The 23,131-nt window shown below is 42.2% G+C and overlaps 3 protein-coding genes across 3 annotated transcripts; all 3 read left to right on the top strand.

Moving 5' to 3' along the window:
• The first annotated feature begins 5,310 nt into the window (after positions 1-5,310).
• pglyrp5 (peptidoglycan recognition protein 5) lies at positions 5,311-6,829 on the top strand. The gene is made up of 5 exons (XM_070829664.1): positions 5,311-5,423; positions 5,534-5,603; positions 5,740-5,935; positions 6,010-6,128; positions 6,298-6,829. Exons 1-5 carry the CDS (start codon positions 5,409-5,411, stop codon positions 6,471-6,473), a joined length of 576 nt encoding a protein of 191 aa, XP_070685765.1. The 5' UTR covers positions 5,311-5,408; the 3' UTR covers positions 6,474-6,829.
• Positions 6,830-9,040: 2,211 nt separating this feature from the next.
• On the top strand, positions 9,041-10,267 carry foxg1c (forkhead box G1c). Its single transcript, XM_070829865.1, has one exon. The coding sequence runs from the start codon at positions 9,041-9,043 to the stop codon at positions 10,265-10,267; it is 1,227 nt and encodes a 408-aa protein (XP_070685966.1).
• A 3,543-nt stretch (positions 10,268-13,810) lies between these two features.
• Positions 13,811-16,664, top strand: snrpd2 (small nuclear ribonucleoprotein D2 polypeptide). Its single transcript, XM_070829205.1, has 3 exons — positions 13,811-13,907; positions 15,197-15,376; positions 16,235-16,664. Coding segments are annotated over exons 1-3 (357 nt in total). The 5' UTR covers positions 13,811-13,905; the 3' UTR covers positions 16,410-16,664.
• Positions 16,665-23,131: the final 6,467 nt, after the last annotated feature.

Here is a 23,131-nt window from a genome sequence, read left to right as displayed (position 1 = left end):
TTTTCTCAAGGAAAGATTTGGGGGTTAAAGTGGGGGAGGGCCTTTGATGATTGAATGCTATTTCTCAAGAGATCTCACTATCCTGCAGCAGCTCCCACCCTCTCTTTATTCTGCATCTTAACAACAACCAGAACCACATTCAAGTAAAATGTTGCAATTTACCTCTTAACTAAGACGACAGTCCCAACAATATATTAATAACAACACTACAGAAGGGCTGGTGTTTTAACCCCACCCCATTCGTTTTCATGCAGTCCCCAACTGATTCTGACTTGTCTTATCTTGTCTTGTCTTGACTGAATGCAGTCTTATATGTATAATTCGAGTTGTAGTAATTCATGTTGCTGGTTGTGACAGACACGGAATGGGTTTAGTTTTACAACACAAAGCCTTTGCTCTAATTTTGAATGATGTTGCCCCCTGTAGGCACTGTGGCCTTCACAGCCAAGCTGAAAGTAGATGACAGCTACCCCAGTCACTCTGGAGTCCTGAAGTTCTCCACTGTGCTGGTCGACGAGGGAGGGGGCTACAGTCCTGGCACAGGCATCTTCACCTGCCCCGAGGACGGCCTGTACTACTTCACTGTGCATGCGTCTGTGTATGGACGTGGACAGTGTGCTATATTCAAGAATGGAGAGAAAGTTGTGTCTCTGTATCAGACTTCTCTGCCTGATAAATGTAGCCAAGTGGCCAGCATCAGCAGTGTGATCAAGCTGTCTAAACATGACGAGGTCTGGGTGAATATCTGGGGGTCTGGCAGAAATGATATTTTTGCAACTGAAGATAACGACACTGTCTTTGTTGGGTTTCGTTTGGGTTAATGGCATGAATGTCAAAATCTCAATAAAGTCCCTGTTTGGGCTTTTTGTCTCCACAATGAGCCACTTTCACTACAGTGTCGGTCTGTTGTTATTATTTAAATTTTTCTCCGTTTTAATATTATGTTGAGCCTTTACATCAATAATTTCAATGTGAAATGAAGTTGTGTTTTCATTTGCTCCATACTATTAATAATATCATACTGCCTGGTGTTAATGCTAATAGTGGTACGCCTGAAAGCTGTTCAGTCCTCCCACACATGGAGGCGCTGTCTCACAAATCATCACATATTATGATCAGTACGCGCATGCGCAGATGGTCTGATTTGAAAAGTGGAAGCAACAGCTGCGGTAAAAGAAGTGATACAACTTTTCTGTGGGACTGTGCGTGGTTTAATGGCTTCATAATTGCATTTTTGTATACCTTAAGAATTCAACCAGGGTTTTTTTCCTGCACGAGCACCAGCATATGCACCGTTATGACACTGAGCGGCTGTGATCGTAGTCACGGTTTCTGACTTATTGCTGTGTCTCTCCCCAGATGTGGTCACAAGGAGGCAGTGTTCTTCCAGTCTCACAGTATGAAGGCTGAGGTAATGATCTGTGTTAATGAAGTACATCATGTTCGACCTATAGTCTTAAGATTGTTTGTCTGTGAATAAGATTACTGGCTTTCTGTGGTCAGCAGCCTGCCTCATTCATAAAGCATTAACAGTAGTGTGCAGTATTGTGTCCCACTGCCCACTTTCATACCCATCTTGTCCTGTAGTTCACATGTGGAGTTTGGATCTTAAGAAGTGAATGGAAGATCTATGTTGTGTTTCTCCTGACAGGATGCTATGAGACTGTACTACGTGTGCACGGCCCCTCACTGTGGACACAGGTGGACAGAGTAGAGCTGGTGATAATGAAGAGGTCTAACATTTGCATCTACAGTAACTCACATTACATTTTTTTTTTTTTTACTCTTGCTGTGCTGCTAATGTTTGTAGACCTTGAAGTTATCCCTGTATGGTGACTTGCAATTTGTCCAACACCATCATGTGAATATAATGTATTAATAGTTTTTTAACACTTGTCATTTTCAAATGTGTTTTGTTAGATTAAAAGAATCAGATGCACCAAGTGTCTCTGAGTGTTTCCTGCTGTAATTACTCTCACCGTATGTTTCTTTCTCTGGAAAAAGCATGCCAGCTGCTGATATTGCAAAACTGACTTCCTCTTAAAATTCCCTGTGATTCCTTGCATCATTTTCAAACAGTCGTGACTGATCCGTCTTTTTGACACTGTGTGGTGTTGACGCTGTCGATTCAACTTCGTATATTTCCAAACAACCTGTTGGGCAACTCAAGACTATTTCACAGGCAGTATTTGGTCCAAAGGCATCTGTGAACGGAGCTGTGGACCAAAGAAGGTGACAACAAACAGCCTTAAACTACAGGTATTTGAAATAAGTAAATATATATATGTGCATTCTTCTTTCAGCTATTTCACTTTCAATATGATTCTTATCACTTCCAAACTGTTTTTCAGTGACCATCATCTTAAGGCTGCAGTAGATTGCTCCTCAGTGTGCTGGTGGAGTGTTTAATGCATCTTTTTCTACTATCTGACTTGTGTCTTTTCAATGTGTCTCTGCACCCATTATATAGGTTACAGCTGTACACTAAAGTTATGTCAGAGTCAAATCTGCCTGCATGTCTCATTTTATGCTGTTTAGCAAGGAATGATCCCTCATTTGAAAAAAAAAAAAAAAATCACAAAGAAGTTTTGTCTGATTGGCTCCTCTGCGGTGTAGCATCTCCATTGTAATTTTTAAGCTTTGAAAAAAAAAAAAAGACAGCAACAGGTACATGGCTCTTTGCTCCCAACTTAGTTTTGTCTTACTCTTGCTAACGTTTTCAAATATTAAGGATATTAAGATAAAATGTAAGATGACAAGATATTAAGATGAGAACATTCACTTATTTAATCATTGTTTTTAAAAGGTGTGGACGTCATCAGAGGTTTTCTTCATGGCTGATGAACCAGGATGTGGAGATGGCATTTCTCCAACAGGTGAAAAACAAACAGCATTTTAAACATAATTTTATTCCCCCTTAAGCCCAATGTCTGCCAACATTTCAATGTCCCACTCTGGAGAGAGTCAGAGAAACTGTCTGTTATGAAGCTAGTCCGACAGTGCTACACCCTGCTGGATGATTTGATGCTCACAGTATGTGGCATCATTACACAACATGCTGAGATATTTTTGAACATGTGACCACACTCTTGGTGTGTGTTATACTGTAATGTATGGTAAGGAACTGTACAAAAATTATTATGAAGATAAGCTACTGAGGAAACTGGGATAGTTGTGCATTTTTCTTTTTTTTTTCTCAAGGAAAGATTTGGGGGTTAAAGTGGGGGAGGGCCTTTGATGATTGAATGCTATTTCTCAAGAGATCTCACTATCCTGCAGCAGCTCCCACCCTCTCTTTATTCTGCATCTTAACAACAACCAGAACCACATTCAAGTAAAATGTTGCAATTTATCTCTTAACTAAGACGACAGTCCCAACAATATATTAATAATAACACTACAGAAGGGCTGGTGTTTTAACCCCACCCCATTCGTTTTCATGCAGTCCCCAACTGATTCTGACTTGTCTTATCTTGTCTTGTCTTGACTGAGTGCAGTCTTATATGTATAATTCGAGTTGTAGTAATTCGTGTTGCTGGTTGTGACAGACACGGAATGGGTTTAGTTTTACAACACAAAGCCCTTGCTCTAATTTTGAATGATGTTGCCCCCTGTAGGCACTGTGGCCTTCACAGCCAAGCTGAAAGTGGATGACAGCTACCCCAGTCACTCTGGAGTCCTGAAGTTCTCCACTGTGCTGGTCGACGAGGGAGGGGGCTACAGTCCTGGCACAGGCATCTTCACCTGCCCCGAGGACGGCCTGTACTACTTCACTGTGCATGCGTCTGTGTATGGACGTGGACAGTGTGCTATATTCAAGAATGGAGAGAAAGTTGTGTCTCTGTATCAGACTTCTCTGCCTGATAAATGTAGCCAAGTGGCCAGCATCAGCAGTGTGATCAAGCTGTCTAAACATGACGAGGTCTGGGTGAATATCTGGGGGTCTGGCAGAAATGATATTTTTGCAACTGAAGATAACGACACTGTCTTTGTTGGGTTTCGTTTGGGTTAATGGCATGAATGTCAAAATCTCAATAAAGTCCCTGTTTGGGCTTTTTGTCTCCACAATGAGCCACTTTCACTTCAGTGTCGGTCTGTTGTTATTATTTGAATTTTTCTCCGTTTTAATATTATGTTGAGCCTTTACATCAATAATTTCAATGTGAAATGAAGTTGTGTTTTCATTTGCTCCATACTATTAATAATAGCATACTGCCTGGTGTTAATGCTAATAGTGGTACGCCTGAAAGTTGTTCAGTCCTCCCACACATGGAGGCGCTGTCTCACAAATCATCACATATTATGATCAGTACGCGCATGCGCAGATGGTCTGATTTGAAAAGTGGAAGCAACAGCTGCGGTAAAAGAAGTGATACAACTTTTCTGTGGGGCTGTGCGTGGTTTAATGGCTTCATAATTGCATTTTTGTATACCTTAAGAATTCAACCAGGGTTTTTTTCCTGCACGAGCACCAGCATATGCACCGTTATGACACTGAGCGGCTGTGATCGTAGTCACGGTTTCTGACTTATTGCTGTGTCTCTCCCCAGATGTGGTCACAAGGAGGCAGTGTTCTTCCAGCCTCACAGTATGAAGGCTGAGGTAATGATCTGTGTTAATGAAGTACATCATGTTCGACCTATAGTCTTAAGATTGTTTGTCTGTGAATAAGATTACTGGCTTTCTGTGGTCAGCAGCCTGCCTCATTCATAAAGCATTAACAGTAGTGTGCAGTATTGTGTCCCACTGCCCACTTTCATACCCATCTTGTCCTGTAGTTCACATGTGGAGTTTGGATCTTAAGAAGTGAATGGAAGATCTATGTTGTGTTTCTCCTGACAGGATGCTATGAGACTGTACTACGTGTGCACGGCCCCTCACTGTGGACACAGGTGGACAGAGTAGAGCTGGTGATAATGAAGAGGTCTAACATTTGCATCTACAGTATTCTTTACTCTTGCTGTGCTGCTAATGTTTGTAGACCCTGAAGTTATCCCTGTATGGTGACTTGCAGTTTGTCCGACACCATCATGTGAATATAATGTATTAATAGTTTTTTAACACTTGTCATTTTCAAATGTGTTTTGTTAGATTAAAAGAATCAGATGCATAAAGTGCCTCTGAGTGTTTCATGACACCAATACACATGTAATGAATGCAGTAATTACTTTCACTGTATGTTTCTTCCTCTTGTAAAAGCATGCCAGCTATTTGATATTGCAAAAACAGATACAACTGACTTCCTCTTAAAATTCCTGGTGATTCCTTACATCATTTTCAAACAGTCGTGACTGATCCGTCTTTTTGACACTGTGTTGTGTCGACGCTGTCGATTCAACTTCCTTCTTTTTCAAGCATGTATATTCCAAACAACCTGTTGGGCAACTCAAGACTATTTCTCAGCCAGTATGACCAGCTGGAAAGTAAGTTGTGTGCTCATTAAGATGGCATTCATCCACATGGAACAACAAAGAATGAGGAAGGTGTACTTCCCATGACCACACCTTCTAAAACGGGCTCCTTCATAATCCAGCTGCACAGTCTGCTGCCAGTCAGTCATCAAGAACCAAAGGCATCTGTGGACGGAGCTATGGACCAAAAAGGTGACAACAAACAGCCTTAAACTACATATATACATATATATATATATATTTTTTTTTTTTTAAATCTATGTTCTACTTTCAACGGTTTAATTTTGAAAGTGCTTTTGTTCATCTTCATCTTCAAACTGTTTTTCAGTTCCCATCGTCTCGAGGCAGCAGTGGGGAGCAGCTGCCCCTCGACAAAAGGAGGCTTTGAAAGGCCCTGCCCAGAGAGTCGTCATACACCACACTGCTCTGTCAAGCTGCGTAGGCCTCAAAGAGTGTACTGACCGTCTTGTCAGCATTCAGAGGATGCATATGACAGACAGGGGCTTTGACGACATTGGATATAAGTGAGTAACTCAAACAGTCCAGGCAATTGTATTTTTGCTTTCAATGCCTCAACCATACGTTGTGTGTGTTCCAGTTTTCTTGTCGGAGGTGATGGTACGGTGTACGAGGGCCGTGGCTGGGGTGTGATAGGAGCACACACCAAAGGCAACAATCATGACTCACTAGGGATTGCCTTCATGGGCAGTTTCAACAGTATGTTCACTTGTTGACTTTTTGCATTGTGATAAATGAGCTCAGCATAAGTCTAGGAAAGAGCACTAGAACTGCAGATTCCAGAGGCCTTCAGGATGTTTATCTATGAAGTTGAATTTTATGTGCTCGCCGCATATGATGACGATGATGGTTCTTCTTTTCAATGCAGATGACACACCGAGCAAAGAGGCAATATCCTCTGTCAAACGGCTGCTGCAGTCGGGAGTTTCTCAGGGCTGTTTACGCCAGGGCTTTCTCCTGTTTGGGCACAGAGATCTGGGGAACACAGAATGTCCCGGAGGAAAACTTTATGCTGCACTGCCACAACTGAGGGCCACCACATGAAGCTCACTCCAGGATATAATGATGGTTATGGTGGAAAATTCCCTCCCTGTCTATTGGTTTTTATTGTGGCTCTTGTAGGTCTGTGTTGAAACAGGTCCTGAAGAGATCCTGCACGATTCACAGGCTGACAAACGGCAGAGGGAACTCTCACATGGGATGACCACAAGTACAAAACACTTGAAATGTTGGAATTTGTCACGCTACTTTTCAGTGAATCTAGTTTAGGTGCAATATTAATATAGAGTGCTATATATTTTATTTCTGAATGCTTGGCATTGTTATTAGTGGGCTGCTGTGTAAGAAACATTCACAGGAATTTAAGCTGTTCTAATGTTATTCTATGGGTGTTTTCGAGATAAAAACCAGTTATAGGCAATATTAAAACTATTATATTTAGTTTTTACTTATGCTTGTATATTATATACTTTCTAATCTTTGGCGCACAACTTCTCTTTCTCTTTCCAAGGTCTGTGTTCTCAGGCAAATGTCTCGAGGCTGCCACTGCAAAATCGTTGTAAACAACATAAGACATGATATAAAATATTAAACAAAGAAAAAGATCCAAGGGGATTACAAGTGTTGAGACAACAATGCATGCTTTCTGCAGTGCCTGAAACATTCCCAACAAGTGCTCACTTGTGCGGCGCAGGGATTACGGAGGGAGGCCCCTATCAAATTGACTGAGAGGAGGTATAATGGTAACAGATTGTATGTGTGGTTCCGGTCGTCATGTCTGATGTCTGGCATATGAACTGTAACCTACCCCGGTATAACAGTTGATTTGGTTAATAACAAGAAGATGTTACAGCCATGGTAGAGCTGAATTGCAGCATGGCCTCAGTCGGTTGCGGTGCAGGCCCGGAGAGCACACATTCACCAGAATCAAAAACGGCAGTGCACCCATACGTTTTCACTTGTGTTCTATTTAAACTCACCTTCACCGTAGGAATGCTCTTAACTTAGTTATTGTCTTGATAGTAGTAAACGTCTGGCAGCCTGTAGGAACATGTCACTATATTGTAGTGGCCAATCATCAAATATTAGTGTTCAGCTTATTGTAGTGAGGTCAGGGTTTATTTCATTATGAGGTTTTTTTTTTATTATCAGATTAAATGGCGAACTTTCTTCCTCTGTGGGTATTTAGAAATCTAATCAATATTGTATTTTTCTAATAAAGGAGAACTTTACATCTTTGCATGCCCCCAGACCCTGTTTTAGCCTTTTTTGATTTGTCAGAAAGGCTCAGAAATGTCCCTTTTATGCCCCTCACAAAGCTTGTCTGTGTGAGTACTGTCCTCTGTGAGTAGCAAACCATTTGATGCTCAAATTAATGAAAGGTCAGTTTTGAACTATTCAAAGAATATCACTGCACTGATTGCCCTTTTATTGTCTTATGGATTGGATTTGGAAAGTGTATAACCACCAGGAGTCACTGAGACAGTACAGTAAGCTGCTGAAAACATCATTACCAGTCATCACAGTAGTGGTGGCATTGTGTTTTTGCTCTCTCAGGCATTTGTCCTGTGGAAGAATACCTGATAAAGATCAGATTTAGGGTGTGCTAACGCTTCAGGTTATGATAAAGGTCGGGCAGAGCTCTGACAGGCCACGGCAGAGAGGCTCTTAAATGAAAGTCATCAGAACACCACAAAACATAAATGCAAACTACAGGGGCGTGTGTTTAGGAATGTGAGCGAGCACGATCCAGACAGATTCTATTTTGATCAGTTTGCCATAAAGCAGCATGGCACTGAGAGGATCTGCTCATCTGAGTGTATAGTTTGGCCTGCACGAGGGGACGTGAGGCCCGGGCCTGTTTTCTGTCTTCTCAGTAATGCACTTTCGTTTGGAGAAGTTCATCAACGGATTTCAAAATAAGATCCGCCATCATAGGTGCATTTTCACTACGCTGATACTTAAACACGTGGAACGGAGATAAATGGGAGAGAAAGGTGAGGCCATCCCGGAGGGCAAGACGCGTGTGAGAGGGTTGAGTTTCATGAGTCAGGAAGTGTTATGACTGAAGCCCAGAGTTCACCGATCAGTCACACGGATCCACGGCAGGCTGACGTCTCAGGGCGCGCTTTAGGTGGGGAGCACGTGGGTTTGGTAACGGCACATTCCGTTACATCTAAAATATAACCAGTTTACATCGGATTCCTCATTTAATGGCCCCGAAGAGCCGAGGCAAACAGACACTCTAATGACAGTATGTTCTTCTTACTGCTTTGGTTTGATTTAATCGAAAAGTGATAAAATAACTTTATTGGGATAAATTAGTTGTTCTATTTTCTGAACTGAGTAGTCAACTCTCTTCCAGTACTGGAACATGCACAAATTAACCCCCCCCCCCCCCCCCCGATGTTTCACTTCTAGCTCCAGAGACAAAGTAATGCACTACTTTTTGTATGTAACCAGTCCCGAGCTGCTGTGATCATGCGCATTTGTTGTCACGCTGTCTGGCCAGTGCGTCTTCGGCTCCTCACCTCTTTAAATGAGCGCATCTTCGCCCTGTGGCTTCAGTGACGCGCTCTGCTCTGCGCACCGGAGTGATTTTAACCTTTAAGATGGACGATTTGAAAACTTCGGACCGATTTCTCCACAAGTCCTCGTTCAGCATCAGCAGCCTGTTGTGGAGGAGAGACGGAGTGATGATGGGGGACCAGGAGTCTCCTTCTCCGTCCCAGAAACTGCGCTCCGCACATCCGGAGAAACCCGCTCAAGAGGAAAACTTTGGCAGTGAAAAGAACTGCGAAAGCCCAAAAGAGTGCGCTAAAGTGGACACCAAGCCGGCGGGTGCAGGTGGGAAACGGGACGGAAATAAGGGGGAATCAAAGAAAAGCGGGGGAGCAGAAGGAAGCGTTAAACCCGAGAAACCTCCTTTCAGTTATAACGCGCTCATCATGATGGCGATCCGCCAGAGCCCGGAACGACGGCTCACACTCAACGGCATCTATGAGTTTATCATGGACAACTTCCCATACTACCGACAGAACAGACAAGGGTGGCAAAACTCAATCAGGCACAACTTGAGTCTGAACAAGTGTTTCGTCAAAGTGCCGCGCCACTACGATGACCCGGGAAAAGGCAACTACTGGATGCTGGACCCCTGCAGCGAGGACGTGTTCATAGGTGGCACATCGGGGAAACTCCGGCGCAGGGCCGCAGCTGGCTCCAGGGCAAAGCTTGCACTAAAAAGGGGAGGAGGTCGTCTGATGTCCTCCGCCGCCGCAACCAGCGTGACTTTGGCCACAGCGGGTCCGTTTTACTGGCCGGTGCCGCCGTTTCTGCCTCTCCAAACACCAGTGCGCACCCACCTTGGCGCAGGGACCTATCTGAGCGCTCACCCCCGCTTCCCCAACCACGCCACATCGCTCGTTTCACAGCGGTCCCGGCTGAGCGCAACAAGTGCTGCAGACGCCGACAGGTTCGTGCAGACGCACCAGGAGATACAGTCTTACATTGGAGTCAGTTGCGCGCAAACCCGTCGCCATCAGATTGGCACCGCCTGCACCGCTTTCTCCACATCCATCCCTGCATGCACCCTGCCGCTGTCGGATCCCTGCTCTTTTAACATGATCTCCGGACAAGCCAGCTACTTTTACTCTCACCAAATACCATGTGCCGCAACGTTTAGTCCGTGCCAAGAGGAGTGCGCCACGTCCAAGACGTCTCCGGGACCATTTTTATCCAAGAGCGGTCACCCGGAACTCGGGGGATGCTGTAATGACTTTCCAAACTACTGCCCTCAAATCAGTTCGAGCCCTCCTTCGTCTTGGAATATAGAAAAATAGAGTAACAGTCACAGCGCCCGGTTTTGAGATTTAAAATACTGCTGTAGAATCTAGATTAATACAGTTGGCGAATAAAAGGCCAAGACGTTAAAAGGCCACACGAAAAGCCTGGTTAATGAAAAATATGTGTCCCTAATTGTTTTTTTTGTGTTACAGTGACAGATGTCTGAACTAAAACGGGAGCTGCTTTGCACTAGAACTGTATTATGTCATCAGAACGCGTGTTGTCACCGATTCGACAAATTAACAAAAATTCGCTGACGCATAAACAGCGTGCTATTTTTTTTTAAAACGTGCAAAAACAGGTAGGCCCTATTTTTATGTGCGCATTGGTTATTAAACAGCTTATCAGTGGAACCAGAGAGAGGGTGAAGTTATCGTCTTTGAAAATGTCATTAACACGTCTGTTAATTCCAACTATATCCCTATTTTAGACACCACGTTCTCCCCTTTGTTACGTTTTTTTCTTTTTTTGCATTTATTATTTTCCACATATGTGTATGCACTTGTCAGTATAGAAATGTTAGTGCGCATGTCACGTACTATTTTAGGCCGAATGCCACCATCTGAAATAACCCTTCCGCGAAATACTGAAAAATGTCGTTTTAAATATGAAATAAAATTAAAAAAGAAAAAACGAAATAATCGCACAGTTTGAACTTATTCCTTTGCCAGCCTGTCGACCCAGACATTTAAAAGCTGCTTAAATGTCGTTTGAAGTTGTGGATTTTCTCTGACATAAGCGAGAGAAAAACTTAATTTAAAAAAATGGAATGAAATTATTTTTATCCCGTGGAGGAGAAATCGTTGTAAAAAAAAAAAAAAAAGTATAGAGTGTAGGTCAAAATTACAATGTGAAATAATGGTTAAACCAGTCTTTATTGTCTTCGATTTCGTTAATGTTGCAACTCAAACAATATGATAATACTACCTTAATTAGCCTACATGTAATGAAACGATAAATAATGCATTTTTAATTGTGTTTTCTTTTCACCTCATTAAAACCTGCTGTTGTTGATTGTTCCTATTCGGCTGTGTTATTAAATGGTTCCACTCTGAGGGTCTGAGCCCGCACAGTAAGGACTGGCCCGTACAGACTGCTTTAATAGTTTAAAGTCAAATTAGAGAAATCACTGCGCAGAGGCCTATTTGTTGCCTCTTTTTTTTTCCTATTAAGATTGTTAAGATCAAAAGGTCAAATGTGCACCTGAAGGCGTGGTGCTGAAGCAGCGCGGCAGACTGTGATGTAACTCCAACAGGTAGACGTGACATTTTCATTTCCATCTTATTGATCCGTCTCGTGTTTCACCCGGCGCTGACATCACTGCCTGTTGACCTTTCCCTCACCTCTTCCCTTCAGATATAAATTCATAAAGAAATGCATGTGTGAGGATGCAGATTAGAGCGGCGTCCTGGACCGCTGCCTCCTTCTCACAAAAGACTCTTTGTATCCAAAGACCCCAGCCCGTCACCTCTCCAGGCCCAGCCACATTCACAGTCGCCTGTGGTTAATGCAGACTGGGCCGGATCAGGTAACTCCACTGTTGGCAAACTCACGGTCTAGATAGATGCGAAGATAATAATATTTTCATTTCTGGCATGAGCAATTGTGGTAAGAGAGCAGGGGGGACAGAGCTGTGAATCAACAGGTTTATGGTGCTTTATGCCCCCAGGCACGAGTAAGAAGATACTGTTTGCAGTAAATAACCACCTTCCTTTGACAGCTCTACTAATAACCACAGAGCTGAAAATCACCCACACACACACATTACCATGTGGGCTTCGGCGCAGACACCTGGGATGGGACAGTTTGCTGCTGATCATGTGCTGGAAGTTTTGTACATGACAGAAAGATTAAGATTGTTTTCTCAATGTGAGCCATGTGTTACTAATTGCGTTCACTTATCTTACTTAGTGGAGTTGTGCCACCAAAATCCATGCAGAGTGAAACAGATTATAGGTGAATTATTCAAGGGACTGTATGAAGGTTATAAGGAGGGAGAGGAGGGGGGGGAGACACAAAAGCAGGGTGGTGTAAAATGTTTAAGACAGCAAAAGGAGTTTTTTTTTTTATTCTTTATAATCACAATTTATTGCTTTCTTCCCCTGTAAGATTAATGTAAAAAAATAAGGGGAAAAAGCAAGCAAATAACTTGCTGAATCTCTAAAGAAAGCAACACTGGAGTACTGAATACTGGAGGTGTGAATAAAGTGCATTTAGAATGTAATCAGTTGTTTCAGAGTAATACAAGTATTCTCTTCTTGCCCATCTGATTTAATGGTTGAAGGTTAATCTCTGCTCTCTTAATTGGGCAACGACAGAAGCGTTTTCAGGTCCGTGCAGTCCCATCACATGTTGGCTAATGCCACACTAGGCTCATTTTACAGGCCCACTGCTCCACAGTTTAAGATGTGAGTCTTTTGGCTGAGCTAGGTGTGCTTCATAAAGATATAGTACAGCTCTGGAAATCAATCCCACACGCTCACCCCTCTCGCCAGCACACAGGCTGCCATTATCCGCAGCAAGTGGCTTCCACAGGTAGACCTGCCACCCTTTGAAATAAGGTGGGTGGGTTGTACACCCCCAGGCGTCTGTCTGTCTCTCGCCAGAAAGCCAATCTCTCAATGTCTCATTGCTGCTGTGTAGATAATGTAGCCTGTCTCTCTCTCTCGCTCACTCTTACACACACACACACTTCCCCCTTGTTCTTGTTGTGTTAAAGAGCAAAACAAAGACTTATCTGTTTGGGTCTGCCGTATCACTTTGGCTGCTCCCTCTGCCATCTCTTATCCTGGGACAATTTCTTTTAAAGAAAGGCCCTATGTGGCTGATGCTCTGTACATAAGGTATGAATAACACATACTACTGTTACCACATACTACTTCTACTACTACTACTACTGAACTTAATAATAATAATGATAATAATAATGACAACATCAACTTGTCTGAAGTGGTCGACTAGGTATTCAGACCATTTTAAGCAAAAAAAAGTAGTACCTGTAGATGGTTTACTGTAAAAATGCTCAATTTTTTAAGTAAGATTCCTGCATTCAAAACTGAGAAGACCTATATAATGTAGGTATTATCAGTAAAAAGTACTTACAGTGTCAAACGTGAAAGCAGACTGCACAGTATAGCGTAGAATATGGACCTGGTCAGTGTCATAGTATTAATATATTGGCTCTTGTAATATTTTGTAATTATAACTGATGCATTAACTTGTGATCAGCATTTCAATCTTGTAATTGGTCTGGTATTCACCATTTTATCGTGTGTATATATACATTAATGTAATTGGAGTAGAAGTGTACTATAAAATACTAGATCGCAGGTGAAATACCTCTCATTAGTTCATTAGTTCAACATGTACTTTTCACCACTACCAGACTTTACTGACAGCCTGCAACACAACATGTTAAATCGTGTGTATTGATAACAAGGTCTCAAGCTGGTGCAGAAAACAATGTTTCAGGAGGGTGTCCTCACCCGGAAGTTATTCAAAAAACATTGAGGCGCGTATTTGTGACCCGGAAGTAGCTCGATCCACGCGAGTCCGTCGTTGCAGATACGAAGGTAGCCGGTGGACACGAACTGGACACGAGATTTTGGAGACGCGTCTGAATAAATCAGCAAACATGTAAGTATATATTGGGATCAGCAGGTCTTTGGGGGAGTTGGTCATTTTCGGTCTCAGAGCCTGAAGTCTGAATCGTAGCAGCTGGCAGCTAACAGTTACGATGCTAAGCTGGCTAGCATGTTAGGAGCTAAGGCCGGCTAGCCGCAGACCTTTTTATGTCTTTTAGCTGCCACATATTTTCAAGCTCAGCTATGTTGCAACTACGTTCCTGTTACGATATGAAAATAAAAAGTTGTGTTCACAATGTTTAAACTAGTTTGTTGCATAATTGAACGGTTACGAATCAATAACACAGCTACAAGCTAGTTAGCCGGAAGCTAAATCAAGAACAAAAGTGTTTGCATGTAGCTTCCTCTGACTGGTCGTCTTATTACAGCGTGTAATAAACACTCGGCTTGGATAATACAGCCTCCTTCTAACGTCGCTGAGTTAATCGTCTCCCATTTTATACCATATCCGCGTTTAAATGAAACCACCACCTCTTGAAAGTTACATTTGAAACAAGAAAAAAAAAAAGATATAATAAACCAACTACGGTGTGTTTGAAGTTTTTATTTCTGACAAACACATTTTAACTTCATGTCTTGTCACGTGTCTTGAACCTTTTGCAATTTATTGGTTCAAGTCCATACGATTGTTAAGATATTAAGTAAAATGATAGTCAGCCGAACAGAATATATTATTGATATTTAATTTTTATATAAACACATACAATGAATCTGACTGTTTTTTCCACTGCTCTCATGTAAATACACATTAATGTATGTGTTAATAGCAAATGTGAAAAAGTGGTGAAGACAGTTGTGTAATGATGCAGAGCGCAAACATTTTAAATATAGGATGGTTATGTACAGGTTACATTATTACATACCTGAGGTTGGTGCATATGATGGATGGATGGATGTATACAGTACGATATGTTAAAAAAAAACATTTAAAGAACAGCAACAGTGTATATTAGAATAAATACATAGTTTCTGACACTGACCGTGGGTAGAATCTGTTGTTGTGTCCCGTTGTTTTGGCACACAGTGATCTGTAGCGCTTGCCAGAGGGGAGAATTTGGAACAGGGTGTGTTCAGGGTGTGGTGCGTATGCCGACTGAAAAAGTCTAGACTGGTGCATTACTGTATTAACGCTACCATTCTTACATTGTCGAGTTTATTGGCTGTATTATCAGACACCAACAGGCAGTATTCCTGCCACACCGATGCCAATATGCCATTGTATTTACACTTATTGAATTATTGTCGATATTTTAATCTGTTTTGTTTTTTGTCTTCTCCCAGGAGTCTGCTAACAAAGCCCAAGTCCGAGATGACTCCAGAGGAGCTCCAGAAACGAGAGGAAGAGGAGTTCAACACGGGCCCCCTGTCTGTGCTCACCCAGTCGGTCAAGAACAACACGCAGGTCCTCATTAACTGTCGCAACAACAAGAAGCTGCTCGGAAGAGTCAAGGCTTTTGACAGGTAGCGAGCCCTGTTACTGACCTGTTACTTAACAGATCTGGTAGTATAGCATCAGATCAATACTTTAATCTATATTGCAGTTTTTTTAATATTTCACTTCTATTATTATTAGTATTGTTTTTAATTCAAGATGGTGTTTTAACTGATATCAATAACCAATAACTGTCATGATCATTTGGTGTTACAGTATTTCAATCTTATTCAAGCTTATTTTCACCCTATGGGCTTTACCTGCTGTGATGTTTAAACCGGGATAGTAAGAAATGATGTTGTCTAAATACCGATGTCTTGATTTAACTGTCTCAAAAAATATTAAACTACTTAAAATCACATTTTTTGTATAAAATGTATTTTAGCACAGCAGCTTCATACTGAGAAAGTTCTGTGATCACCCAGATTGAGACACTGTTGCCTTAAGCACAGACATGATTGTCTTCGTACATTTCAAAGCGGGGAAATCGAATGCTTTCAGTCTTCTCATGAACCATCAGGAATGCACATAGAATTAGACACTAAATTCATTCCATTTAAACTGGATAATTACTATTAGATAATTCTTATTACTATGAAAAAATCTTTAGTTAATGTAAAGGATTTGTTATTAACAAATCAACCAGCTTCACAGATTTGTACATTAGCATGACTGACACCCCAAAAAATTGCCACATAAGGGGACGTATTTCGGGCACAAATGTTACCATATATGAATTATATTTTTATTTTTTTTAAATCTAAATTTAGTTGCTTTTTTCCCGCATGAGGCCCATTGTCTTTTCAGTGTTTTTTGTTTGTTTTTTTTCCCCTTACAAAACTAGTAATGCTATGTTTCGGTGTTTAACGTCCTCGCTGTCATTTCAGGCACTGTAACATGGTCCTGGAGAATGTGAAGGAGATGTGGACAGAAGTTCCCAAGAGCGGGAAGGGAAAGAAGAAGTCTAAGCCTGTGAATAAGGACCGCTACATTTCTAAAATGTTCCTGAGGGGGGACTCCGTCATCATCGTGCTGAGAAATCCTCTGATCACAGGAAAATGAACTCTTTCTAGGCACCCACAACTGGCTTTTTTATATGTTCGTTTTTTTTCCCCCTGTTGGGTTAAAGGTGGACTGTCATTAATGGAAACCTCTTTGTTTTGGTGTTGTTTTGTTGTGATCACAGCGGTCACTGTTGGCTCAGATACATAGTGTCAGAATGATGTGTGTGCTCTTTGGAGAAAACCTGATTTTGCAATGTTGATAGAAGCCTTCCGTATTTTTCATTTTGATAATAAAAGCGACGGCTAGACTCGAGTGTTGTGAGGGTGTGTTTTTTTACTTTGAGCCTCCAACTTTCTCCCTGCTTTGAAAACATGGCTGAATTTTAGTTTGATTAAAGATGCTACTTGTATTCAATAATATCTCTACTTTTATCTTTACTGAACAGTCTGAGATTCTATTATACCAGTAGTGTGATATAATAGAATGTTTATCTCACTAATCTATCGCACTCATCAAATGGATCAGAGAGCCTCGGTGAAAAGTTCTTTTCACTCCCTTTTTTCTTGGGTACCCTTGCCAGCCTCCTCCTCCCCTTTTTCTCCTCCTCCCGCTGTCACCCTTTCACTCTCCCCTGACAGCATCTTGGGTGTCGGTCTTGATTTCAGTCAGCAGCGCTCAATATGCGACAAACTGCCGTTTAAAGGGCCGCTGCATTATTGATGAGACCAGATGTGCTGACTGTCACTTCACACCCTCGTCTCTCTCCATTTCAGGCCGTTCCCCTCTGCCGCTCAGCCCCTCCTGACCACTTTGTTAATTGTCTTAATAGCTTGACAGCTAGTCTCGCCTTACTTCTAGCTAACACTTGGCACCTAAGCTCTTCTCCTCTGTGCTCTCAGATTTAGTGGTCAAGTGTACGGAGTTTTGATCGTGTGAGTAAATAGAGAGCTTGTTTGTATGTTTTCCAATTTTTGGAGAGCTGAGTGGCATCGACATCTGTATCAGTGCTGAAATCCCCTTTGGTTTTGCTGGAGGACTCATAATTAGAATATAAAACGCATTTTTGTGAGCAAAAGCAGCTTATATTGCCCTATAAAAATCAGCATGAAGTATCCCATTGTCCTACTATCTCTACATTTGACTTACCAAACCTTACATTAGACAGCATCTTACTGCTCTCACTGTTGACTATAGAGAGCCTGAGGCCAGCACCTGTGGTGGATCAGTGTGTGGGCTTTGGTGATTTACAGCTCTCAGGTGAAGCCTGCTGGGTCGGAAGGAGGACTCAGCCACCAGGAGAATCAACCTGAGCACTGGATTTGAAGTGCAATGAACCTTTATGACTTTTCTATGACTAATGTAAATGGTACCTATTGCGCTCCTGCTCCAGGCAAACCTTGAGGTCCACCAAAAGTTTGAGGAGATCATGTTGCGTCGGCCTGAAAAACAGAAAGCTCTTGCGCTGCCAGCCGAGGGCACGGAGAAGCACAGCAGCTGCTTCGGGCCCTGTGGCCACCAGGAGGCCCCACCAGATGAGATTTTGGAGATTTTTATCGCACCTCACGGCCAACTGAGCTGCCTCAGGTGGTCCGTCACCAAACGAGGTTCCACACAAAACCAAAGACTAAACCCTGGAGATCAACACGATAAAGGTCCTGATGAGTCCTGGGTCTGTACTTTTGTAATGTGCCTTTTCCCTCTGAATGAATGCAGGGACATGGGTGGATTCAACACCCCAGCAGGCTGTCGTACCACTTGGTGTAGAGTCGTCCGGCCTTGAATGACTGGTTGCAGTAGTTCTCCTGTTGGGCCAGCGCAATCAGATCAATCCTCTGATCAGACATAGGAATTCACGCCTCGAAAGTCTTGTCTGGTAACTACAAAAAAATCTTACTTTACTGTGACCTTCAACTCAGAATTAAAGTAAAACTGATACTGATACGCCAATTCACTGGCAATTAAATTTAAATACAAATGCTTAGAAATGTTATATCATATAAGGCTGATGCTCCTCTGGGACCATGCCATCGCAGTGCCTAAGCAGATGATCACTTCATACTGAAGTGAAATAAGACTGGACTCCAGCGCTTGTGTGACCATTTATGAGAATCAATCCACTCAGCCACAGTCCTGTCAGTTCCTGTATGTATGCAAATTTTACTTTTTTGCCTACAAGGTGTGGCAGAAGTCCAGTGCATGATGGGACACCAGCAAAATAAAAAAGAATGTCTCTATGAGGCCTTTGAATGGAAGTGAAGTTACTCTGTCAAGAACCTGAAGGTTATTTAGGATTAAATCACATCTCAAAATAATTTCCCTCACAGTTGCAGCGTCCTGGGACAAAGCACTGTCAAATAGCTGGTGGGTCTATTTGGAGATGCCTGAGATAAAAACAACTGTGGGGACCTCATTTGTTGGGTATCATCGAGCACCTCTCTCATGTTACTTCACTCATCCCAAAGACACTTCAAGAAGTCTCTTTCCCTCCAGATTTTGGGGCGGTGAGCGATCCATGAGCAGGAAGGCAGATGTTTTATTCAGTAGGTAAGCGATAAGAGGGGGGAAGTGTGATTATGATAGCGATCGGCCATGCATCGATACCCGAGCCCTCCGAGCAACGCGACACCGTGCAGCGCATCGATCGGGCCCCGGAAACCGGAGCCGCCGCCGCAGTTTGTTTTCAAGCAGAGCCGCGGTGCGGGTGTCAGAGCCGGCAGGCCAGGTGGAGAGAGAGGGGTGGGTGGGTGAGGGGGGTGGGGGGAGGATGGGAGTTAGGAGGGTATCAGCTCCGTAAACACACAAACACCGCCTGCACTCATCGCTCTTAAAGTGTGAATGACAGTAACTGCCAGGACACATTCAGTGACAGCCAAAACAAGAGGGATCAGGTGTTTGGAGCTGCTGCCTGCATATTTACTCTCAAGTGTGCTGTGGCGATAACGACCTTTGTTCAGCCCAGAATATGCTTCTGTCTGGACCAGTCACGAGGATTATATCAGGCTGCAGTGATCTGTTGGGTCTGAGTGAGGTTCTACACACAAGAGGTAGTGGTTCTTCAGTGGTTCTGTTTAGCACCCATGTGTGGTTCTTTAGAGGTTTTTCTGCTGGTCCCTCAGATTAGTTTAGTTTAGTTTAGTTGGGGAAAAGTTTTCATTTGACAAAGATGCTGTTAAAGATCTGATTATGAGCCAAAGAAGCACTTTTAGTGCCATTCAGCTCCATTTTCTTAGTGTGTAGGTCCACAGAATGTAGGAATATTTAGGTCATGCACCCATGGACCACCCTTTTTTTAATATATTGCATTTAATTATTCATTCTAATCATTTAAAAAATGTTTTATCATATTTTCTGTAGATTTGATGTCTCTACATCTAAATGTTCCGACTGTATCACATGGTGTTAATGGATAACAACATCTTTTAGGTGGGTAAAGGTGGTGATGTAATGTATCCACTCTGACATGTGAGTCACAGATTACACTTTAAGACGTCTTTTTGCGTCAAGTTATTTTAATTCATTTGATTCTGGAGCCTGACATGACTCTTTTCAAGCAAGTCCCAAATAGAGAAAGAATAGTTTCACCCTGATGACACAGCGTAGGAAAATACAAGAACACCACTGAGGGAGCTCACTGCTGTGTAGGTGTTTGACACACATTTTCTGTCCTATACTGGGATCTTATTGCCATCTAGTGGATTCTAAGAGTAATGTACCTAGTTTTCCAACAGGGACTGTGCTTCGACTTAAGAGCCATTTGAGTGTAGAGCGTGTCCTAAAAACTGAAACACATTAAATGGATCTTGAAAGCATCATCTAATCTTTTTTTGGGCCTTTGTCATTGTCACATTTATCACAGCAATCAGCCGCAGATGTGGCTTTTCATGTAAGTATAGATATTGAAATTGAAGCAGAGTTTTAAGATCTGAATTCAGAATGAATGCATCATCTCACACTGTATTGCTCCCTCTAAGGTTAGTAGCCCGCTACTCTCCAGTCCCTGTTGGTAAGTAATGGTCCCAATTCTCCCTGTGAGGAGTTCAGGGCCTACATTTCAGGACATGTCATTTGGGCTCTCTCTAAAATCCTTCTGCTGCCCTTTGCTAAGCTGGCCTCCAGCCCAGAGCTCTTAGTGAACACATGTGTCTCGTTCTCCTTTACAGCTTTTTACCCTCCTCCAGTCACATTCCTCCCACGTCAAAAAAGAGATGGAGAGAGAATTAAAATACTTGAGTAGCAGCAACATTTATTCTCTGTGTCCATTGGTTTTCCTTTAAAAAAAAACAAAAACACAACCAAACAGTGGCTCACCTGGAATAGTTTCTACTGTTACTACTAATCCCTGTCTGCGGTAACTGCTGCCAAGCTCAGGATCCAGGCTGACGCTTTGTCCCCTCGTTGTATTCTCTCTGTTTGTCTGCTATTCAATCAGCGGCTTTCAGACGCTGCCTCAGGACTGCATGCCTCAAAAAGTCCTGATGTGAGATATAGTAGAAGTGCAGCATAATGGCCTCTCTATAAACTAACACAGGGATAGAGACATACGCAGGGGTCTAATTCAGCACATCCATCTTGCTGCTCTGTGCTTTTTCAGCAGCTTGTCCCCCTTATTTTTTATTTTTTTTCCCAGAGTTCACTTTCTTCATCTCACACTCTCTCAGTTAGTCAAACCTTGAGCAGTGAACACCTATTGCAGCCGCTGTGCTCCACATCTCACGGAGGCCTCCTCGCTGTGGACGGTGTTGACCGACTGACGTCAAGCTGTGGAAATAAAGCTGTGGTAAAGAGGAGGAGCACAGGAGAAACCTAAAATTACTGCATGACTGTTTCTAATTCTTTACGGGCTACTTTCTGGGAACAGGACCAGCATTTTTTTTTTTTTTTCTTGCCACAGAGCCAACACAAGCTCGCACACGATCTGGTGTTAATGTCTGCAAAACTGCACACTCAGCAATGGAAAAGGGGGTCTACTTTACAATTTAGTAGACAGCAGAGTTATCCAGGGACACATGGCTAAAAAATAAAAATATATATAAATATACCAGACTAACAGTTGCCCAGAGCAGTCAGCCTGTATGTCTAAGTGTGTGTGCGCGTGTGTGTAGTGAGACGAAAGGCATATTGGCTTTCTGGATGTTTACACATGCCATGCAGACGTAATGCATTCCTTTCTCATCCTCTCCTCCACTTCTGTCCCCATTAGGAGGACGGAGTGCTTTTAGTGTGTGCAATATCCCAGTGTTGAAAGCAGGGCCATGTGAGGTATCGGACTCCTTTTTTCCCTTCATTGTTAACAGAATTATTGCATCAACATTTAACACAAGTTGTTTAAAAGATTTCTATAGCTAAGTGCTGTCACTTCTTGTGCTGTTATCTATCTCTTTAATGAAGGCTGTGTTTTTTTTTAATTCATTCCAGAGACGACGCTCGTTAAATTCTAAGGGCCATGTATGAAACAACCTCAAAAGCCACATTTGCTAGTAGAAACCTGAAGTTGCCCAAACAGCCAGCAGGGCGAGGTGGAGTGCTTGGCTAGGCCCCTGGCTGGGATGGGATGCTGCCTTCAAGTGCTGTAGGAAATTAACACCAACCACCAAATTTAAAAGCGTAAAGTGTGTAAATACCACTGTATCTGCAATGTAGAGTTATGTGGTGCAAGAATGTTGAGTAAGCTCGGGAGCTACTTCATGTGACTTCTTTGGAACATATTTTTTAAATTATTATTATCATATTATCGAATCCACAATCAAACGATCAAACAAAACGTTCTGTCCACGCCTACATTACTGGGTGACTCCAGTCCCATATCAGTAATGGGTCGTCTGCCAGGGCTTTGAGCGAGATCACACCTTTGCGATTGTGGTTCCTGAACTTTGGACTGGAACATGCTGAAAAAAATCCACCTGTGTAGTGTGCATATTAGTCTATTTACCACGTAGATACCATATATACTTTCTATCTGTTACATTTTATTTTAAAGGAGCTTGTTACATCGGCGCTAAAAACACACTACGTTTCTTAATTTACCTAAAACATGGAAAACATTACCTAAAATGCAAGAAGAGGAAGAACCACTTGATGAGTAAATAAGTAATCTGATCTTGATAATCAGGCTTTGCCTATTAATTTTTTTTAACTTGAATGTGAAAAAGAGAGTTTATCAGTATTAGCAGTGGTTAATGAAAAGAAGCATTGGATCACCAATCTTACTTAGTGGAAGTATTAGCAGCAAAATACACTTTAAGGATCAAGAGCATGACTAACATTCAGACAGTATGGCTTTTGTCAGGTAGTTATAGATGAATTCACATGAAGGCAGCATCCTTTTGTTGTAGGTGTTGTCATTTTAACTACTTCATATACTATATTGTAGTTTAACAATGCACTATATTTGATAAGCAGATTGTGTGTTTTTTTATGTAAAATGTTCATCTTCAAAGTAACTTGCAACTACAGCTGTTGAATTAATGCAATGGAGTGAAAACTACAATGTACAATACAAATACTGCAAAGAAATACACATTGATTGCAAGCACGTTCTCAAGTAAAGCACAAGTTCCTGTACATCGTGCTTGAGAAAAATATACGTTACCGTACAACACTATTTATCATATTTCCTATTTAGTTAAAGGTCCCATATTATGCTCATTTAAAAGTTCATAATTGTGTTTGGAGGTCCTTCTATAACAGGTTCACATGGTTTAATGTTCAACAAACACATTATTTTTCTTTGTACAGACGTGGCTGCTGCAGCTGTTTTCAGTCCCTGTCTGAATTAAGCC

The sequence above is a fragment of the Pempheris klunzingeri genome, chromosome 4 (genome assembly GCF_042242105.1).
Source record: "Pempheris klunzingeri isolate RE-2024b chromosome 4, fPemKlu1.hap1, whole genome shotgun sequence".
Classification (NCBI taxonomy): domain Eukaryota; kingdom Metazoa; phylum Chordata; class Actinopteri; order Acropomatiformes; family Pempheridae; genus Pempheris; species Pempheris klunzingeri.
This window is presented reverse-complemented; position numbering and strand designations above follow the sequence as displayed.

Bases quoted from the DNA above. Each gene is read 5' to 3' on its own strand.
- pglyrp5 (XM_070829664.1), top strand. The intron at 5,604-5,739 runs GTGACAACAAAC...ACTGTTTTTCAG, and splicing joins CGGAGCTATGGACCAAAAAG to TTCCCATCGTCTCGAGGCAG. The intron at 6,129-6,297 runs GTATGTTCACTT...TTTTCAATGCAG, and splicing joins CTTCATGGGCAGTTTCAACA to ATGACACACCGAGCAAAGAG.
- snrpd2 (XM_070829205.1), top strand. The intron at 15,377-16,234 runs GTAGCGAGCCCT...CTGTCATTTCAG, and splicing joins AGAGTCAAGGCTTTTGACAG to GCACTGTAACATGGTCCTGG.
- foxg1c (XM_070829865.1), top strand. From the start codon at position 9,041: ATGGACGATTTGAAAACTTCGGACCGATTTCTCCACAAGTCCTCGTTC.